The sequence below is a fragment of the Lampetra planeri genome, chromosome 5 (genome assembly GCF_965212315.1).
Source record: "Lampetra planeri chromosome 5, kcLamPlan1.2.h2, whole genome shotgun sequence".
Taxonomy (NCBI): Eukaryota; Metazoa; Chordata; class Hyperoartia; order Petromyzontiformes; family Petromyzontidae; genus Lampetra; species Lampetra planeri.
In genome coordinates, this window is record NC_136111.1 from 3,315,230 (window position 1) to 3,330,954 (window position 15,725).

At 46.8% G+C, this 15,725-nt stretch overlaps 1 protein-coding gene across 9 annotated transcripts in view; it reads left to right on the forward strand.

The window, feature by feature from the left end:
- The first annotated feature begins 3,876 nt into the window (after positions 1-3,876).
- The window catches only part of LOC144718682 (protein phosphatase 1 regulatory subunit 12A-like), a 101,987-nt gene continuing 90,138 nt past the window's right edge, over positions 3,877-15,725 (forward strand). For all 9 annotated transcript variants that reach the window (XM_078594126.1, XM_078594123.1, XM_078594128.1 and 6 more), the window contains exon 1: positions 3,877-4,613. In XM_078594126.1, coding sequence (XP_078450252.1) covers positions 4,359-4,613 — 255 coding nt within the window. In that variant the 5' untranslated portion in view covers positions 3,877-4,358. The remainder of the gene's footprint in view (positions 4,614-15,725) is intronic.

Sequence of the window (15,725 nt, forward strand, 5' to 3'; positions counted from 1 at the left end):
AGTTGTCTGGAAGGCAGTATACGTACAGTATAGACTACAGTACCACAGTCTGTGCCAGTGCATGGTGCACTTGCTGTACTGTATAATTCTTGATCATGCCTTCGTGGTGGGAAATCAGGCTGGCTGCCCAGGACACAAATCTGTGAGAGGCACAGAAAATATATGCTTGCGGACTAGTGATGAGTTTAAAATGTAAAAAAGAACTAAGATTTTTAAGGTCAATGTGTAATCTTTTTTTGTTTTCTTCGTGAACATTGTGAAGATTTAACGCGATTTCATGCGGACAAAAGTTACGTGATCCGACGCCACGTGACAGCACCTTTAATAAGTGATGCCATCTCCTGTGATGTTATGCTTTCGGATATATCTGAAATAAAAACAAATATTCGGAACATTTGAAAAATTGTTCCTATGCTCAGTTTGCACTTTATTTATTAATATGAAAATCAAGGACTCATCCTTGGTAAAGACTGTTATATATATTTTTTAAAATCCAATTTCACAGTCTTGTATGGATAAAATCAGAACCCTTTGTCAATCTGCTGCTTGATGAAGGCCTCTATACCGTGCCAGTGATGTACGTTATTTGACGATATATGTCACAATGCTGGTCCGTGTGGGTTGGTAAGAGGGTTTCAGGACCTGTTCAGATATTACTCGCCAACTAACATAACCGAACTCAGGTCATTGGGTTCCATTACATAAAGCGTTAACCACTAGAACCGCCGCTCCCCATCACTATAACACATGTATATAATAGGTAACACACACACATGCCACGCTGTGGACAGCAAATAACAACAAATGGCAGTGTTATTACGAGAGGATTACTTTCAAGGATTTCTTAATGCTCTGTCCATGGCTCCATTTACGTTTAGGCTGGGCCTCTTGTATACACTATTGTATATACAGCATTGGGAAGGAAAATATTCCACGTGCAATACAGTGTATTTTTCACCTGATGACGATTGCTTGTGTTGCGATCGAAACGTCGTGATAATTTTATTATTTTCTATCTACGTGGCTTTACCGAAAGACCCAAAGAATATGAATTCCTGCAGTCACGAAAGCTTTAAGTCAACACAGTAGTTTTATATATTTTTTAGTCGTTGTGGTGTCCCGGGTCACTCTTGAAAATGAGACTTTATTATTGGTCTCTGAGTTCTCAACCTGGCTGAACAAAATAAACGGACTTGATTATTGTCCTACTACTACCGAAAAAACCTAAGAAGATGTCCTACTGCAGACAACAAAATTAATAAGCACTTTGCAGAGCGTCAACATTGGGTTATTTCCAATGCAAAGGCTGACCTCTGCCACGACGGGACAGTTAAATAACTCGCAGTACTTTCTTCACCTACTGCTGGATGAAGGCGGACTCACGCCGTGTTGGTAATGGGGGTGGTTATTATTTTATTTTTAGACGTGACTTAACCGAAAAGAACCAAAGAATGGTAATGGGGGTTTTCATTGTTTAACCATACTTCACCACGCTGGTCAATGCGCGTTGGTGAGGTGGTGGTGAATGGGGGGGGGGGGGGAGAGACAGCCTGAGCTATCTTTGGGAAAGAAAGTGGGAGTCAGAGTCAGAGGTCACAAACGGGTTTTGATTCCTTACCCGTACCCGTACCCGGACGCACCAGGGTCGCAAACGGCTACCCGTACCCGTACCCGGCCGGGTACGGGTAGCCGGGTATCGGGTAGGGTACGGGTATCGGGTACCCGGTTGCGACCTCTGGTCAGAGTAGAGGAGTCAGCGACACTTAAAGGGGGAATGGTGGAAAAGAGAGGGAGAACACGGGGTCGAAAGACATTCGATGGACAGGACGAGAAGTGAGGAATTGGCGGTATGGATTTATATCGTGAGCTAAAAGGAGCGTGAAAGTGTGACAGAAGGGAGGGGTCGAGTGGGAGGGAAGGAAGTTTTAGGGTAGAGAGAAAGACTAACGGGAGCGGGGGGGGGAGCAAGGCGATGTTGAGAGTCGTGGAGAGAGAGAGAGAGGGACGAGAGAGTGCAATTTGACAGAAGAGTACAGAGGGCGAGAGGTGGCATGGCAGTGTAAGAGCACGCCTTGGAGGAGAGAGTTGAGTTTATTAGGTATAGCCCTGTGAGCCATTCGGCTCTTGAATCGGGTGCAACCGCAACAAACAAAAACATGAACAAGAGTCATCTTAAAGTGACTACACGCAACAGAAAAATCCAGGAAAAAACAGCAAACGTCTTCCAGAAAAAACACTTTCAACGCTGTGTGCCAAAATCCCAGTGGGATGCAAGTCCAACAATAACAACCATGAGACAATTTAGATGAGTTATCGGTCTAACTCTGTATTACAACAAGTGTGAGCGTCCATCGGCAGAAGGAGGGCTCAAGAGAGGAGGATGGACTTGGATAGGGGAGAGTCACGGGAGTGGAGGCAAAGAGGGTGGGAAGGGAACTGAAAAAGGGGAGAGAGCAGCAAGGGAGAGCTGAGAGGGAGGGAACTCATAGGGGAGAAAAGTCAGAGGGAGATGGTACAGGAGGGGGAGGGGACTGGGAAAGGAGAGACGAGAAAGGGAGGTGCCTTAGTGAGAGAGGGAGGGACTTTGGAGGGGAGCGTTTCGGAGAGATAATTCAGAGAGAGAGAGACAAAAGGGAGGGACTTAGAGGGGTGGAGGGGGTGACACCTCGTGAGGGAGAGGGAGGGGACTGAAAATGGAGGGAAAAGGGTGTAGGGGTGGGGCTTAGAGGGGAGGGGCAAGGGTGTAGGGGGTGGGGCTTAGAGGGGTGGGGCAAGGGTGTAGGGGGTGGGGCGTAGAGGGGTGGGGCAAGGGTGTAGGGGTGGGGCTTAGAGGGGAGGGGCAAGGGTGTAGGGGGTGGGGCTTAGAGGGGGGGCAAGGGTGTAGGGGGTGGGGCGTAGAGGGGTGGGGCAAGGGTGTAGGGGTGGGGCTTAGAGGGGAGGGGCAAGGGTGTAGGGGGTGGGGCTTAGAGGGGGGGCAAGGGTGTAGGGGGTGGGGCTTAGAGGGGGGCAAGGGTGTAGGGGGTGGGGCTTAGAGAGGGGGGGCAAGGGTATAGGGGGTGGACTTAGAGGGGAGGGGCAAGGGTGTAGGGGGTGGGGCTTAGGGGGAGGGGCAAGGGTGTAGGGGGTGGGGCTTAGAGGGGAGGGGCAAGAGTGTAGGGGGTGGGGCTTAGAGGGGAGGGGCAAGGGTGTAGGGGGGGGACTTAGAGGGGAGGGTCGAGGGTGTAGGGGGTGGGGCTTGGAGGGGAGGGGTGAGGGTGTAGGGGGTGGGGCTTAGAGGGGAGGGGCGAGGGTGTAGGGGGTGGGGCTTAGAGGGGAGGGGCAAGGGTGTAGAGGTGGGGCTTAGAGGGGGGGGGGGGCAAGGGTGTAGGCGGGGGGACTTAGAGGGGGGGGGCAAGGGTGTAGGGGGTGGGGCTTAGAGGGGAGGGGCAAGGGTGTAGGGGGTGGGGCTTAGAGGGGAGGGGCAAGGGTGTAGGGGGTGGGGCTTAGAGGGGAGGGGCAAGGGTGTAGGGGGTGGGGCTTAGAGGGGAGGGGCAAGGGTGTAGAGGTGGGGCTTAGAGGGGGGGGCAAGGGTGTATGGGGGTGGGGCTTAGAGGGGGGCAAGGGTGTAGGGGGTGGGGCTTAGAGGGGGGTGCAAGGGTGTAGGGGGTGGGGCTTAGAGGGGAGGGGCAAGGGTGTAGGGGGGGACTTAGAGGAGAGGGGCGAAGGTGTAGGGGGTGGGGCTTAGAGGGGAGGGGAGGGGCGAGCACAGTGGGAGGGGAGAGAGATTCGTGGAGTGGCAGGCGGAGAGACGTCGATGTGGGTGGGGAGAGCTAATTAGGGGAGGGACTCTGAGAGAGACTGAGACTTGTGGAAGAGAGGGGGACAAGGATCCCCGGCACAGAGCGAAGGAGGTGGGTGGCGGGAAGGCCGTCGTCGTCCTTAGGGCGAGATGTGGTGAGCAAGAGCGTGAGGTGTGTGGTGGTGGTGGGGGCGGTCAGAGAGACCCAACGACCCAGCCATACATCACACACAGAACACCCCCTACACACACGAGAGAGGGAGGGAGAGAGACAGAGAGAGGGAGAGAGACAGAGAGAGAGCGAGAGACCGCCCACCAACAACCTACAACAACCGACCCCACCCCGAGCCCCTCTTTTTTTTTAACCACGACTCGCCCCACCGCAGCCAACCACGAGCGGTGAGCGAGAGCGCGAGGAGGAGGAGGCGGGGAAGAAGAGGGAGGAGGAGGAGGGGAAAAGAAGCTCGTTCTCCCTCACCATCGCCACCACACGAGCACTTACAACAGAGGAGAGAAGAAGAGGGAGTGAAGAGAGGAGAGAGACCAGGAGGAGAAGGAGGAGGGGGGTTATCCCCCAAAAATGGCGGCGGACGACCGCTCCCGTGCCGACAGCGCCAAGCAGAAGCGGGCGGCGCAGCTGAAGCGATGGGCCGGCTCCGAGACAGACCTCGAGACGGCGGTGCTTCGTCGCAAGAAGAGCAAGGTGAAGTTCGACGATGGAGCCGTGTTCCTGGCAGCCTGCTCCAGCGGCGACACGGACGAGGTGCTCTCGCTCATCGAGCGCGGCGCCGACATCAATTACGCGAACGTGGACGGGCTTAGCGCGCTGCACCAGGTGAGGTGGTTGTTGTTGTGGTTGTTGTTGGTGGTTGTTGTTTGTTTGATGGTGGGCAGTAGCAGCAGCAGCGTTGTCATCTGAAGCAGAAGCAGTGGAGGGGTTGAACGAGTGGACACGGCGAGGAGAGATTCAGAGGGCCCAGCCTCGCAAGGCCTCTGTGGTTCATCATCAGTATTAGTCGTCGTAGTTTTTAATTAGTTCCCCCAATGTTAATAGTGATAGTAATGCGCTGTGCTGTGTGTAGTTGTGTGTGTGTGTTAATGTTGCAGGAATGAGCCCCCCCCCCCTCCTCTACTTTTGACGCTAGGTGCAAGAAAGCAGCATCGGGCATTCCGTACAAAAATGTCACTGCGAATTGCCTTACTGTGTGAATAATCGGCGTTATCAATCATCAACATCATCACCATCATCATTGTCACCATCACCGCAGTTATGATGATGATGATCATCAGCAGCAGCAGGGGGAGTGATGGACGAGACCGACAGAGGCCCTGACCCACAAGGCCCTGGTCGTAATTACTCCACGACAACATTATTTGCGTGGCGTGGTTATGTTGTATAGTAATGTGCACAGTTGTGTACATTTAAAACAAAAGTGTCCCCCTTGTTAATATTTCAAACTGTTATGGGCTGTGATAAAACGACGGCGTGGTATGTGACCTATGTTGGACATAAATACACGTACTGTACGTGCAGCTCACTTCGTCCCAAACATGGGATTCCTGGGGTTCTTCTCATACCAGCCATGGCTTCATCCTCCAACACCATCGTCACCATCACCATCAACACCATTAATATCACCACCATCGTCATCATCACCATCAACACCATTAACATCACCACCACCACCATCGTCATCATCACCACTATCATCACCACTATCATCACCATCACCACCATTATCATCACCATCAACACCATCATCACCACCAGCATCACCAGCATCACTACCATCATCACCATCATCACGACCATCACCACATCATCACCATCGCCACCAGCATCACCATCACCACCAGCACGACCACCATCATCACGATCACCACATCACCATCATATATATTATCACCATCAACACCACTATCATCATAACCACCATCTATCTACATTATCATCACCATCATCAACACCATTGCAGTACTGTATTATTATTATCATCATCACCACCACCTCTTTCCGTATTTGCATTAAATTGTGAAATGTGAAATGATGTGGAGCGGTAGTGTAGCGGTGAGCGCGCTGCCCTATGAACCCGGCCACCCGAGTTCGATTCCCGCTCACGGCCACCACCAGTGACGATTATTTGAACCGGTCTTAGGTAGACTCAACCTCAAATGAGTACCGAGTGCGGTGTGTAAACATCGCCACTACGGGAGACAAAGGCGGCCGGGCGTGGTAGTGCCCACCCACGACCTCGTATGCCGTGCCGGCCTTAAAAGGTGCTCGCTAACAGCACTTGCCCCAACAGTCTGTCAAGGCTATACTGGGGATCTTTGTCTAATACTCAGTACACTGTTAGTTATTTGCTGTTTTATATACAGATCAGTTGTGTGTCTATACACGATACACATCTGTGGATATGTAAATGTTATGTTGAGCTTGCATTGTACAGTGCAGAGCAGCAACGTGTCCTCTAAAATGTAGATTATTTGAATCCTCACCAAGGTAAAATTGGCTCGATCCCAGCATCAGTATCCCACACACCGTTAGTATTGTCATTGCCGTGTTGTGGTGGCATAAAGTTCAGTGAGGTGATGTGTGAGCCCCGTGGAAGAATGGAAGGGGTGGCCGAGAGGCGCGAACTTGTAGGCCTCTAGAATTCATTACTTCACTGGCATTGGCCTGGTGGATTGGATGATGAGATTGTTCGTCTTCTGTACTGTGCACAGTTGCAAATGTTTCATCTATATAAATGTAAATGCACACAATGTATGTTTTTGTGTGCGAGAGAGATGGGCAAGAGGCACTTCCATGGTTTATTGACGAAGTAACAAGGCGGCACCTTATTCAAAACTAGATTACGAGTTGAAATCCCAGCCAGGGTCATTTGCTTTATGAGGCTGGGATTGATTGGTTTATTAGCCATCACTGCACTGTCAATAAAGTCGTGTACAGTATCTAATTACTTCCTGTAATTTGATTGTAAAATGATGCAAGTTCATAAGTGCTGCACTTTAGTTGACGAGCAGCGTTGGTTGGAATTAAAACATTTTGGACATTGGGGGGAAAAAGGATGCCCTTAACATGTAGAGTGCACCAACCACATTGAACGTTCTTGCATCAAGCAAGTCGTCATTTATTTAAGAAAGCCTCAGCGAGTCTTAATAACATTGAACCCACACAAAGACAAAGATCCCCCGTATAGCTTTGACAGACTGTTGGGGCAAGTGATGTTCGTGAGCACCGATGAAGGCCGGAATGGTACATTAGAGGGGTCTGTAGCCAGCACCACGCCCGGCCACCTTTGTCTCCCCACACACCACACATGGTATTCATTTGAGGCTGAGTCGACCTAGGTGAGGCCCTGCGCCGGTTCAAATAATCGTCACTGGTGTTAGCCGTGAGCGGGAATCGAACTCGAGTAGCCGGATTCGTAGCATAGCGCGCTAACTGTGTTGATCACACATATAAGTGAATAACACACATGGAGTAGTGGCAGCCTTACCAGTTATTATAGATTTTTTTTACTGTGAAGGTAGTGGGGTCTAGTTGACCCTGGCTGATATTTTGCACTGAATTGGTTTACAATTGGTAGCCTTACTGCTCCTTCACATATATGCGTTATGTTTTTGGACACATACATTCGTAATTAAAGAAATTCACATCCCTTTGTCAAATCGACTGGTGGATAAAAGCCTCCCTGCCCCCCCCCCCTTGCCTCGTAAGTGCAGATTGGTGAAGAGGGTGGTCGTCCAGGAGCAGTTAAAATATCACTGCCGCTTACGCTAGCCGTGGCCAGGCATCAAACTCTGGTCGCTTGCTTTAAACGCTAATACACGGCTGCCACCGCTTCATCCCACTTTCGTAGTTACGATTGTCAATTTTACATTTTACCGTCTATAATACTACCGTATTTGTACAATACGTAAGCCACGCAGTGTTGCTGTGGCGTTAGAGCAGCAGGCTGACCAGTTGAGAAAGTGAGTTTGAATCCTTGCCAAGGCCAACTAAGCCGCATCGTCATCTCTTTGTGGGTTGGTAAAATAATCCCCCACCACTTAGTGAAGGGAAGTCAACATTCGTTGTTTTTTGGAGTAACTTTGTCCCCCAATGTTCGTAATTTGAACGATGCACTGTTATGGCCCATCACTGGAGCGTTTCAATGCTCGTTAAAGCATAGGCGCACACCTGCACTTTTGTGTATTCATGTAATTATACTCAATAGGTATGTAAATGTGCGGATACGTTGCATTATGAGTTCAAAGAAGTATAATAATTGAATCCGTCAATTTCGATTCCTGGCCACAGCAGTGATGGTTATGAACTTGGGCTGGGCCTCCGCAAGATCAACTTAGTCTAAAGTAAAAGTCTTATATGCTTCCAATCCTCTGTGACCTGCATGGTGAAGTATAGTCAATCAACCCCCATGAACTCACACAGCGTGGGGAGGAAGAAATGTAAATTATTATTGATATTTTTTTGCACTTTTTCCTATCTCGTGGGAGACTAAGGCGACCAGGTATACATGGCGTTTACTACTCCACAAGTGCCACGTTGACCTTAATTTCTCGGCAACAGCAACTCTGTGCTTTACGATGCAAAGTAGGGCTCTGTTCTCAGCATACATGAACAGTTGTACATGTGTGTTTAGATACAGTTTCTATTGTGGGGGAAAGCCAGCAGCAGTTCTTGTACTGCCTCCTGACATAGCAATGTGCAATCTCTCTCACATGGCCTTGTGGTCATGAACATTTGATACTATACCATGTATCTATATGTAGAGTGTGATGTGTGTTACAATGTGTGTTGTCAGGGGAGTGGCAGTGTAGCGGTTGGCATTCTGCGCTGCGAACCCGGCGACCCGGGTTTGATTCTCACTCACGGCCAACACCAGTGACGATTATTTCAACTGGTCCTGAGCCTCCCCTAGGTTGACTCGGCCTCAAATGAGTACCTGGTGTGGTGTATAAATGTCACCTTGTGTTGCCGTGCCAGCTTTCCTAGGTGCTCGCTAACAGCACTTGCCTTCTTCTTCTTGGTTTTTTCGGTAAAGTCTTGCCTTAACAGCCTGTTGCAGGTGATACGGGGGGGATCTTTGTATGTTGGCCTTTGTGTCGTATGTGAAGTACTGGTTTGCGCACTGCAATACAGAACCGGTGACCTGAATGTTAGTCCTGGTCGCTGCCAACATAAGCGGTGAATATATGAAGTGGCCTTTGGGCCTCCCCTAGGTCACCTCGGCCTTATATAATTACCTGGTGCGGTTTGTAAACGTTGGCAAATGCAGTAGGGCATGTATCTCACCATATCCCCACCCCCCTTGTGTGCCGTGCTGGCCTGCATATGTGCATGCTGACAGCTTTGGCCTCAAATAATATACAGGGGAGTATTTGAATCGGATGTTTAATTAAAATCATACTTAATTTGTATATAACTGTTTGCTTTGTCGACCATTGACACTTGTGGTAATTGTGAAGCTAAATGTAGACGAGTTGTTCTTGTGCGTATGTCTGAGAAATTGAGCCAATGCCCACCGAATCGGGTACAGTGTCCACTGCTGCAGTGGCGGCCTTGCGTCTCGTTAAATCTCTTCCCCAACAGAAGGCAGGAAGATCTTGGCTTAATTCCATGCGTACAGTTAGTGCTTTCGGAGTGGCTCAGGAGGCAGGCCCTGGGTTCTACCTGCAGACCTGGCAGGCAGTAGCGTTGGCATCGCATCGAAATTAACTAAAACTGAATGACGACGAGGGGACCCTCAGTCTTGATCGCAACTTGCAGATCACGCTCGGCAAAGTGACAGACCAGACTGGAAGAAATGGAAGCATTCGAATTTCACCACTTCTCTTCTTTGTTGATGTTGTTTATGTTGTTGTAAAGTTGGTGCAAAATGCCTTTACGGTTTTAGGGAAATAGCTGCTTGCAGAAGAAGGCAAATGCCACCTGTTCTGCTCGCCCAGCCAACAAGCCCATAAAGGGGGGTTGGTTGGGTGAGTGAGTGCAGACGTTGGTCAGGCAATGTTTATAGAATGTGAACCTTTCCCTGACTCATTTAAATAACTGCTAGCACTTTATTACTTTCCAGTGTAAGTGACACAAAGCGTCGGATGATTAATAGCCGCTTTATTTGACAGTCACTTCTGGAATTTAGATGTTCCAGATAGGGTATAGGTTAGGTGTCGTAATCATCCTGAAGCCTTCAAGATTGGTTTTAATGCATATGGTGTATGGTCGAGGTATTCATCACTTTATTGACTTAAAATACCAATTTCATGTTTAGTTTTTTTCCCTCTGTCCAATATATTCTCGGTCATTTCATCACCTGCCAAATGCCGATTGCACAAGTAATTTTGTATTTATTCTTCGAGTTGACAACTTAAGCCTGACTCACTTCAGCAGCAATTTGATTCCAATTTTCAAATCCCCTTTCGGTTATGCTGTTGGAATTAAGCTGTTTGCATGACACTCGGCAGATTGCGACTTAATCCCAGTTTGGAGTGGACTCGGCCCATCATTCCACGAAGGTAGATAAAATTAGGACCGCTGGATGCAGAGAAGTCAACATTGACATACACAGAGAGACTTGTCCTCACCATGGGAATGTGTAATATTAACTGCTGGTTCAGGGCCACCAGAGTATATATACACACTGCCCCGTGGCTGGTTTGAGCATAGAGACGACTTGGCTTGTTCCTGACTCTGCTGTCCTGTGGAATGTCAAACTACTTCACCGGTGAAGTGGTCATTGTAAGCAGAGCACGCTTGGGCCCATTTTTTAAAGCTTTACGTAGTCATCGCCGTCCAGAGTTGTTGGTGCATGCACGATCATTCTGGCCCCAAAATGCGATATGCTTTAAAACTTCACGCGGGGCGGAAAGTGGCATTTTAATCGGTCACCGTCCGTGAAATGTCCCAGCTTTGAAATACACATCCCAACCACGCGGCGAGCACCTGACGGCCGTGCAGAACATCACGCGTCACCTCATCACCGCTGACGTTGCGCGAGCATGTTCCATTACATCTTTAATTATTTGATTTAATCGCAGATGGGCAGAGGGCGTTTTATATTATGTTACGTCGAATGCACTACAGTTGTATGCACGACAATAACCAGGCGGTCACGAGGAACCAATGTGTTGGCGTGACGTCGTGTGCGGCGCACGCAAAGCGGCTGGGCTTTCCGTTTCATCGAGGGTCCACTGTCACAGGCTATGCTGAGCTGACGAGAATGCGGTTTCCAGCCGTCTGAGGTTTATTTTAAGCAAACGTTTTTTCAGGCTAGAATGCACTCGTATGTCTTCATGCCCGTAACAATTCAAAGAGGAAGATATCTGTGATGCCTGTTGCTCAGATGCTTGTTTATCCTTTTAGGACCTGGGTGTTTCATCTCAGAAACAACTTCCCCTGCAACCCCCCCCCCCATGACTTTTGAGCCTGACCAAATTGCTCTTTTGACATTGAACTTCTTAGTCTGATAGCTGCTCAGCGATAATGTGCTTGGCCCATCTTCGTCAAGTAATTGGTCACGTAAGTGTTTACAGCATTTTTTGGAACAAGCCCATGTTTCTTTGAAAAACCTAAATGTGATTTTAACATGAATAATGTAAAACAATGCTTTCCCGCTTAAGTAATTGATTGTGTGGCATTGATTGTCTTCATCTACAACCCTGAACCTTTGGTGTCTATTTCCCATTGCTACGGTGGATGCTGGACACCTTGTCGTACAACCAAAGTTGGCTTTCCACAAAGTAGTACTTGCGCTATCAACCCTGACGGAACATGGTCGGGATTTAATGTTGCAACTTCCACATTGCAAGTCACGCATTCTACCAACAGCACAACCCGCAGGAAAATTGATTACTTGCAAAGCTTAGGATATGCGTGTCGGCTTCACAATGACCAATTATTGTAGGGCGTGTGGCTTTGCCTCCTAGTTTGAATGATGACTATCGAATAAACTTTTGAACTTGTTTTTTTGTCACCTCTCACTGTGACAGTTCCAAATGCAAATGAATTTTACTTCATCTGCGACAGGATACATGCAGCACGATTGGAATATAATCATATTGTGCTTTTATATATTATAAAAAAAACACTTTTGCTGGCTGACTGGCATGCGGGCGGGCAACTGCGTGGTGGTAACATCACCTGCATCCAACACCATTGGGTCGGGTTCGTGCGTGCTGATGGCACGTCTCCCCCCACACAACCTCCGGGCCGAGCGGCCGAGTATCCCGTGCAGATGCTTCGGCATTGCTAGTTTTAGGGTTGTTGGCTCAGGTCCACCCGCAAAGATAATCTTTGGCCCATTGGTATTTTGAAAAGGGGTATACTTTGACCTGCGGAGATACATTTATTGCTCACTCACTTGTTACGTGCTTTTCAGTTGTCAATATCGATGGGCTACAGCGCACACCCTTCTGATACACATGTGCGAGTATCTTTTAAAACTGTTTATGACATGAATTGCGGTCAGTGCATGCGGCCATATCTTGATCACAATTTCTTTGGTCTTAACCCAAGGCAGAGAGTGAGTTGTCTTGATGTTTTTGATCATGTTTTATTGATAGCTCGTAAGTTTGTTAAGCAAATTAATTATTTGCCACATTGGAGTTTCCCTTTCATATCTGCTCAAATTTTTTATGGATATTGACATCAAGCAAAGTATTACTCATTTTATCTACCTCTAACCAGGATTAAAACTGGAAGACATTCCGTAAAAGATGACGTTTGGACACAATCCTCTGGTCTGTAAAAAAGCTATGTACAGATGAGTTTTATCTTCTTTTCCAAGGTATGTTCATATTTGTAATTGTCTAAGCTTGGGAAATACTCTATTTAGTATTTTTTCCTAGCTACAGAACGTGCTTTTAGATTTTTGACTTAACGTTTGTGACTGCAGGAATTCATATTCTTTGGTTCTTTAGGTAGACATAAAAATAAAAAATAAAGTTAATAAAAATAAATAAAATCACTAATGTAGACTAGCCTGGTTCTTAATCGGAGTGAGTGTACTAGAAATCTTATAATGTGGATTGTAGCTTACATTATAAACTGCCAATACGCTCACCAGCTTAAAAAACAGGCTCCAGTCTACATTATAGCTTGCCAGTACACTCACCCAGGTTAATAACCATTGCTACAGTCTACATTATAGACTGCCAGTACACTCACCAAACTTAATAACCAGGCTACAGTTCACATTATAGATTGCCAGTACACTCACCCAGGTTAATAACCATTGCTACAGTCTACATTATAGACTGCCAGTACACTCACCAAACTTAATAACTAGGCTACAGTTCACATTATAGATTGCCAGTACACTCACTCCGATTAAGAACCAGGCTGCAGTTTACATTCGTGGTTTTTTGTTTTTATTATTTTTATTATTTTTATTCACTTTATTTATTATTTTTTTTATGTACGTGACTTTACCGAAAGAACCAAAGAATATATCTCCCAGAAACCTATTTTCATTGGATATGATTGAATTTTTAATACAAAAAAAACATTGACCTTTGTGTGGCATATTCAGTCTTCATTATTTTTTGAAAACACCTTGGCTGTGCATGAAGTACTGTGTGTGATTGTAGTCTGTAGTTTTTTTCATAAATACAGTGACACTGACAGCTGACGGTGATAATAAATTACGTGCAAACGATAACAGCTAACATTCATCGTGTTCGCAAATGCCATTCGCTTCATTAAAATAAACTTTTGGAAATTACTGACTTAAAATTAGTTTTCCTTCCTAAATATTTTTTTCCCTCAGGACCATTTGTGAAAATTACATGAGTCATGTTTCCAATTCGGATACATTCATTATTGTCATGGTGTTCATGAATGTCATTCCTAAAGGAGGAGGGGGTGGTATTGAGTGAGCCTTAAGTGTCAAACTGGAAGACTGTACAAAGCAAATTTGTTTTTATTACTTTTGAATATTTGCATCAAATATGATGATTTTTGTCATAATTAATTCCACGGCTCATTTAGCTTTCAATTCTTATGGCATTTAAACCTGCAATTAAACGTTGAGTTTTCTACAAATTAAAAAGTTACACGGTTCTATTCGCTTGTTGACAAACGCTCCAGTTGATCTCATTTTTGGTGAAACTGTGCCAGACGTGTCCATTACCAACATTGCGGAAAATCGCCAGAGAAAATGTGTGACTGCCATTTGGTAAAGAAGTTCATCTCAAGCATCGTGTCGCCGTAGGTGCTGTTCATAAACTTTGACATCCCTTGAGCTCATAGTTAGTGGAAAAGGAGAGATTGGTGGCCTTACGTTTTGGTTTCTTGAGCGGTCATTGACACGCTCCCACCACTTGTCTTCTTGAACTTGGTTGTGGGGGCCTGCTCTGCCATATAATATCCGGAACTGAAAAACAGTCCTGAACCTCAACACACTTCCTCTTCTCTCGCCCATGTGACTGAATTCAGTCAAAGTGGGGACATAAGAGTACTTTGGTAACTCAAACTAATTGGCGATCTTATAACGCAACAAAACTGGAAGCCTGTAAAAAGCAACAGGAAACGTGTAAACCTTGAACTCGGTTTGGCGACATTGGTTCAAAAGGTCAATTGAGCCAACAGGGAGATAGAAGGATGATCGCCTGGCATTGCCTGGCTCTCAGTCCACGTGTCCCTTGCCCTTATGCCGCCTTGTGGATTTTTGGCACGACGGGATATTTTGGCGACATGACTGCACTTTCCTAGACACTTTGGGTCCACCTTGCTTTCAACGCTGGGCGTGGAGGGGGGGGGATCTTCCCATGGATATTAAGAGCCTCGAGGCTTTTGGGGGGCTTTGCAACCCTCTTTGAGTGGCCAGCTCTACTTCTACACGTGCTGCTTTGCGCACGCTAGAAGCTGTGAACTTCCCGACTGCCATCTACCTCTCCTTGATGATAGCGCCTTGCATGCGAGGCAACAAACTCGGCCGTGTGAAGAAGCTGAGGCGAGCGAAATACCACTCAAACGCGTCTGAGGATCTTGGTGCTGTGCTGTCCCCATTCTCTGCACATTCGTGCCATGTGCCTATGCTTGTAGGTGTCATTTTAGCAGCTCGTAAAATGGTATTTTCACATGCTGCTGATAGTCAATTATCGCAGCCACTGTCCAAAGCCTTTTCAATACTTGAATCTGCATGGCTGGGCAGTGGCAACATGCACTGGCACGGTTGAATAAAATGTTATATTTAAAAAAAAGTATTTTAGTCTGCTCTTAGGGAGTATAAAGCGACAGGAAGTGGTTCCCATAACATTGAAAACTGAATATGGTCACGTGGACGAGAGGACAAGGATGCAGGTCCACTGGACAAGTTCAAGACCTCGATGAAGAGGTGGAAAGATGTTGCTGGCCCTGAGAAGAAGCTCCACATGCTTAGACTTGGAGGCCGTTTTCACCATAGAGCAAGTAGATACTTGGCTTCTCACAAGGTTGCCATTGTATTTTTATTGACCCCAAATTATTTATTTGAGCTCAGTCGATTTCTGGCTGTGATTAAAATTTTTGCAACCTTATGATTCTGAATACATATAGCTATCTTGACACGGCATCACCCACCTAGACTTTTATATGAACTGCAAAACGTTTTGTACAACATGAAATTGCAATTACTGTGTGTATATATATTTTAGCCTTTTCTAGCACTGAAATTATATGAAGTGAAAATCTCGATGTGTAATAGTTGGCTTGTCCACATTGTTCTAATCAATGGACCCTTGTACATTTTCCGTGAACTGTTTATCCAGGTCAGTAGTGCTAAGCCAGCAAGGGGATGATGTCACGAAGAAGACTGATTGTTTTGACGTTTTTTAGTATGTTAGGCAGTCAGGATGACATCACTAGCCAATAAATCACTGGAATTTAGTTTTTATTGGGTGCAATTGTGAACAGCATGATCATTGGTTCACTATAGCTCAGTCTTAGAACTACAAGGCGTGTGGT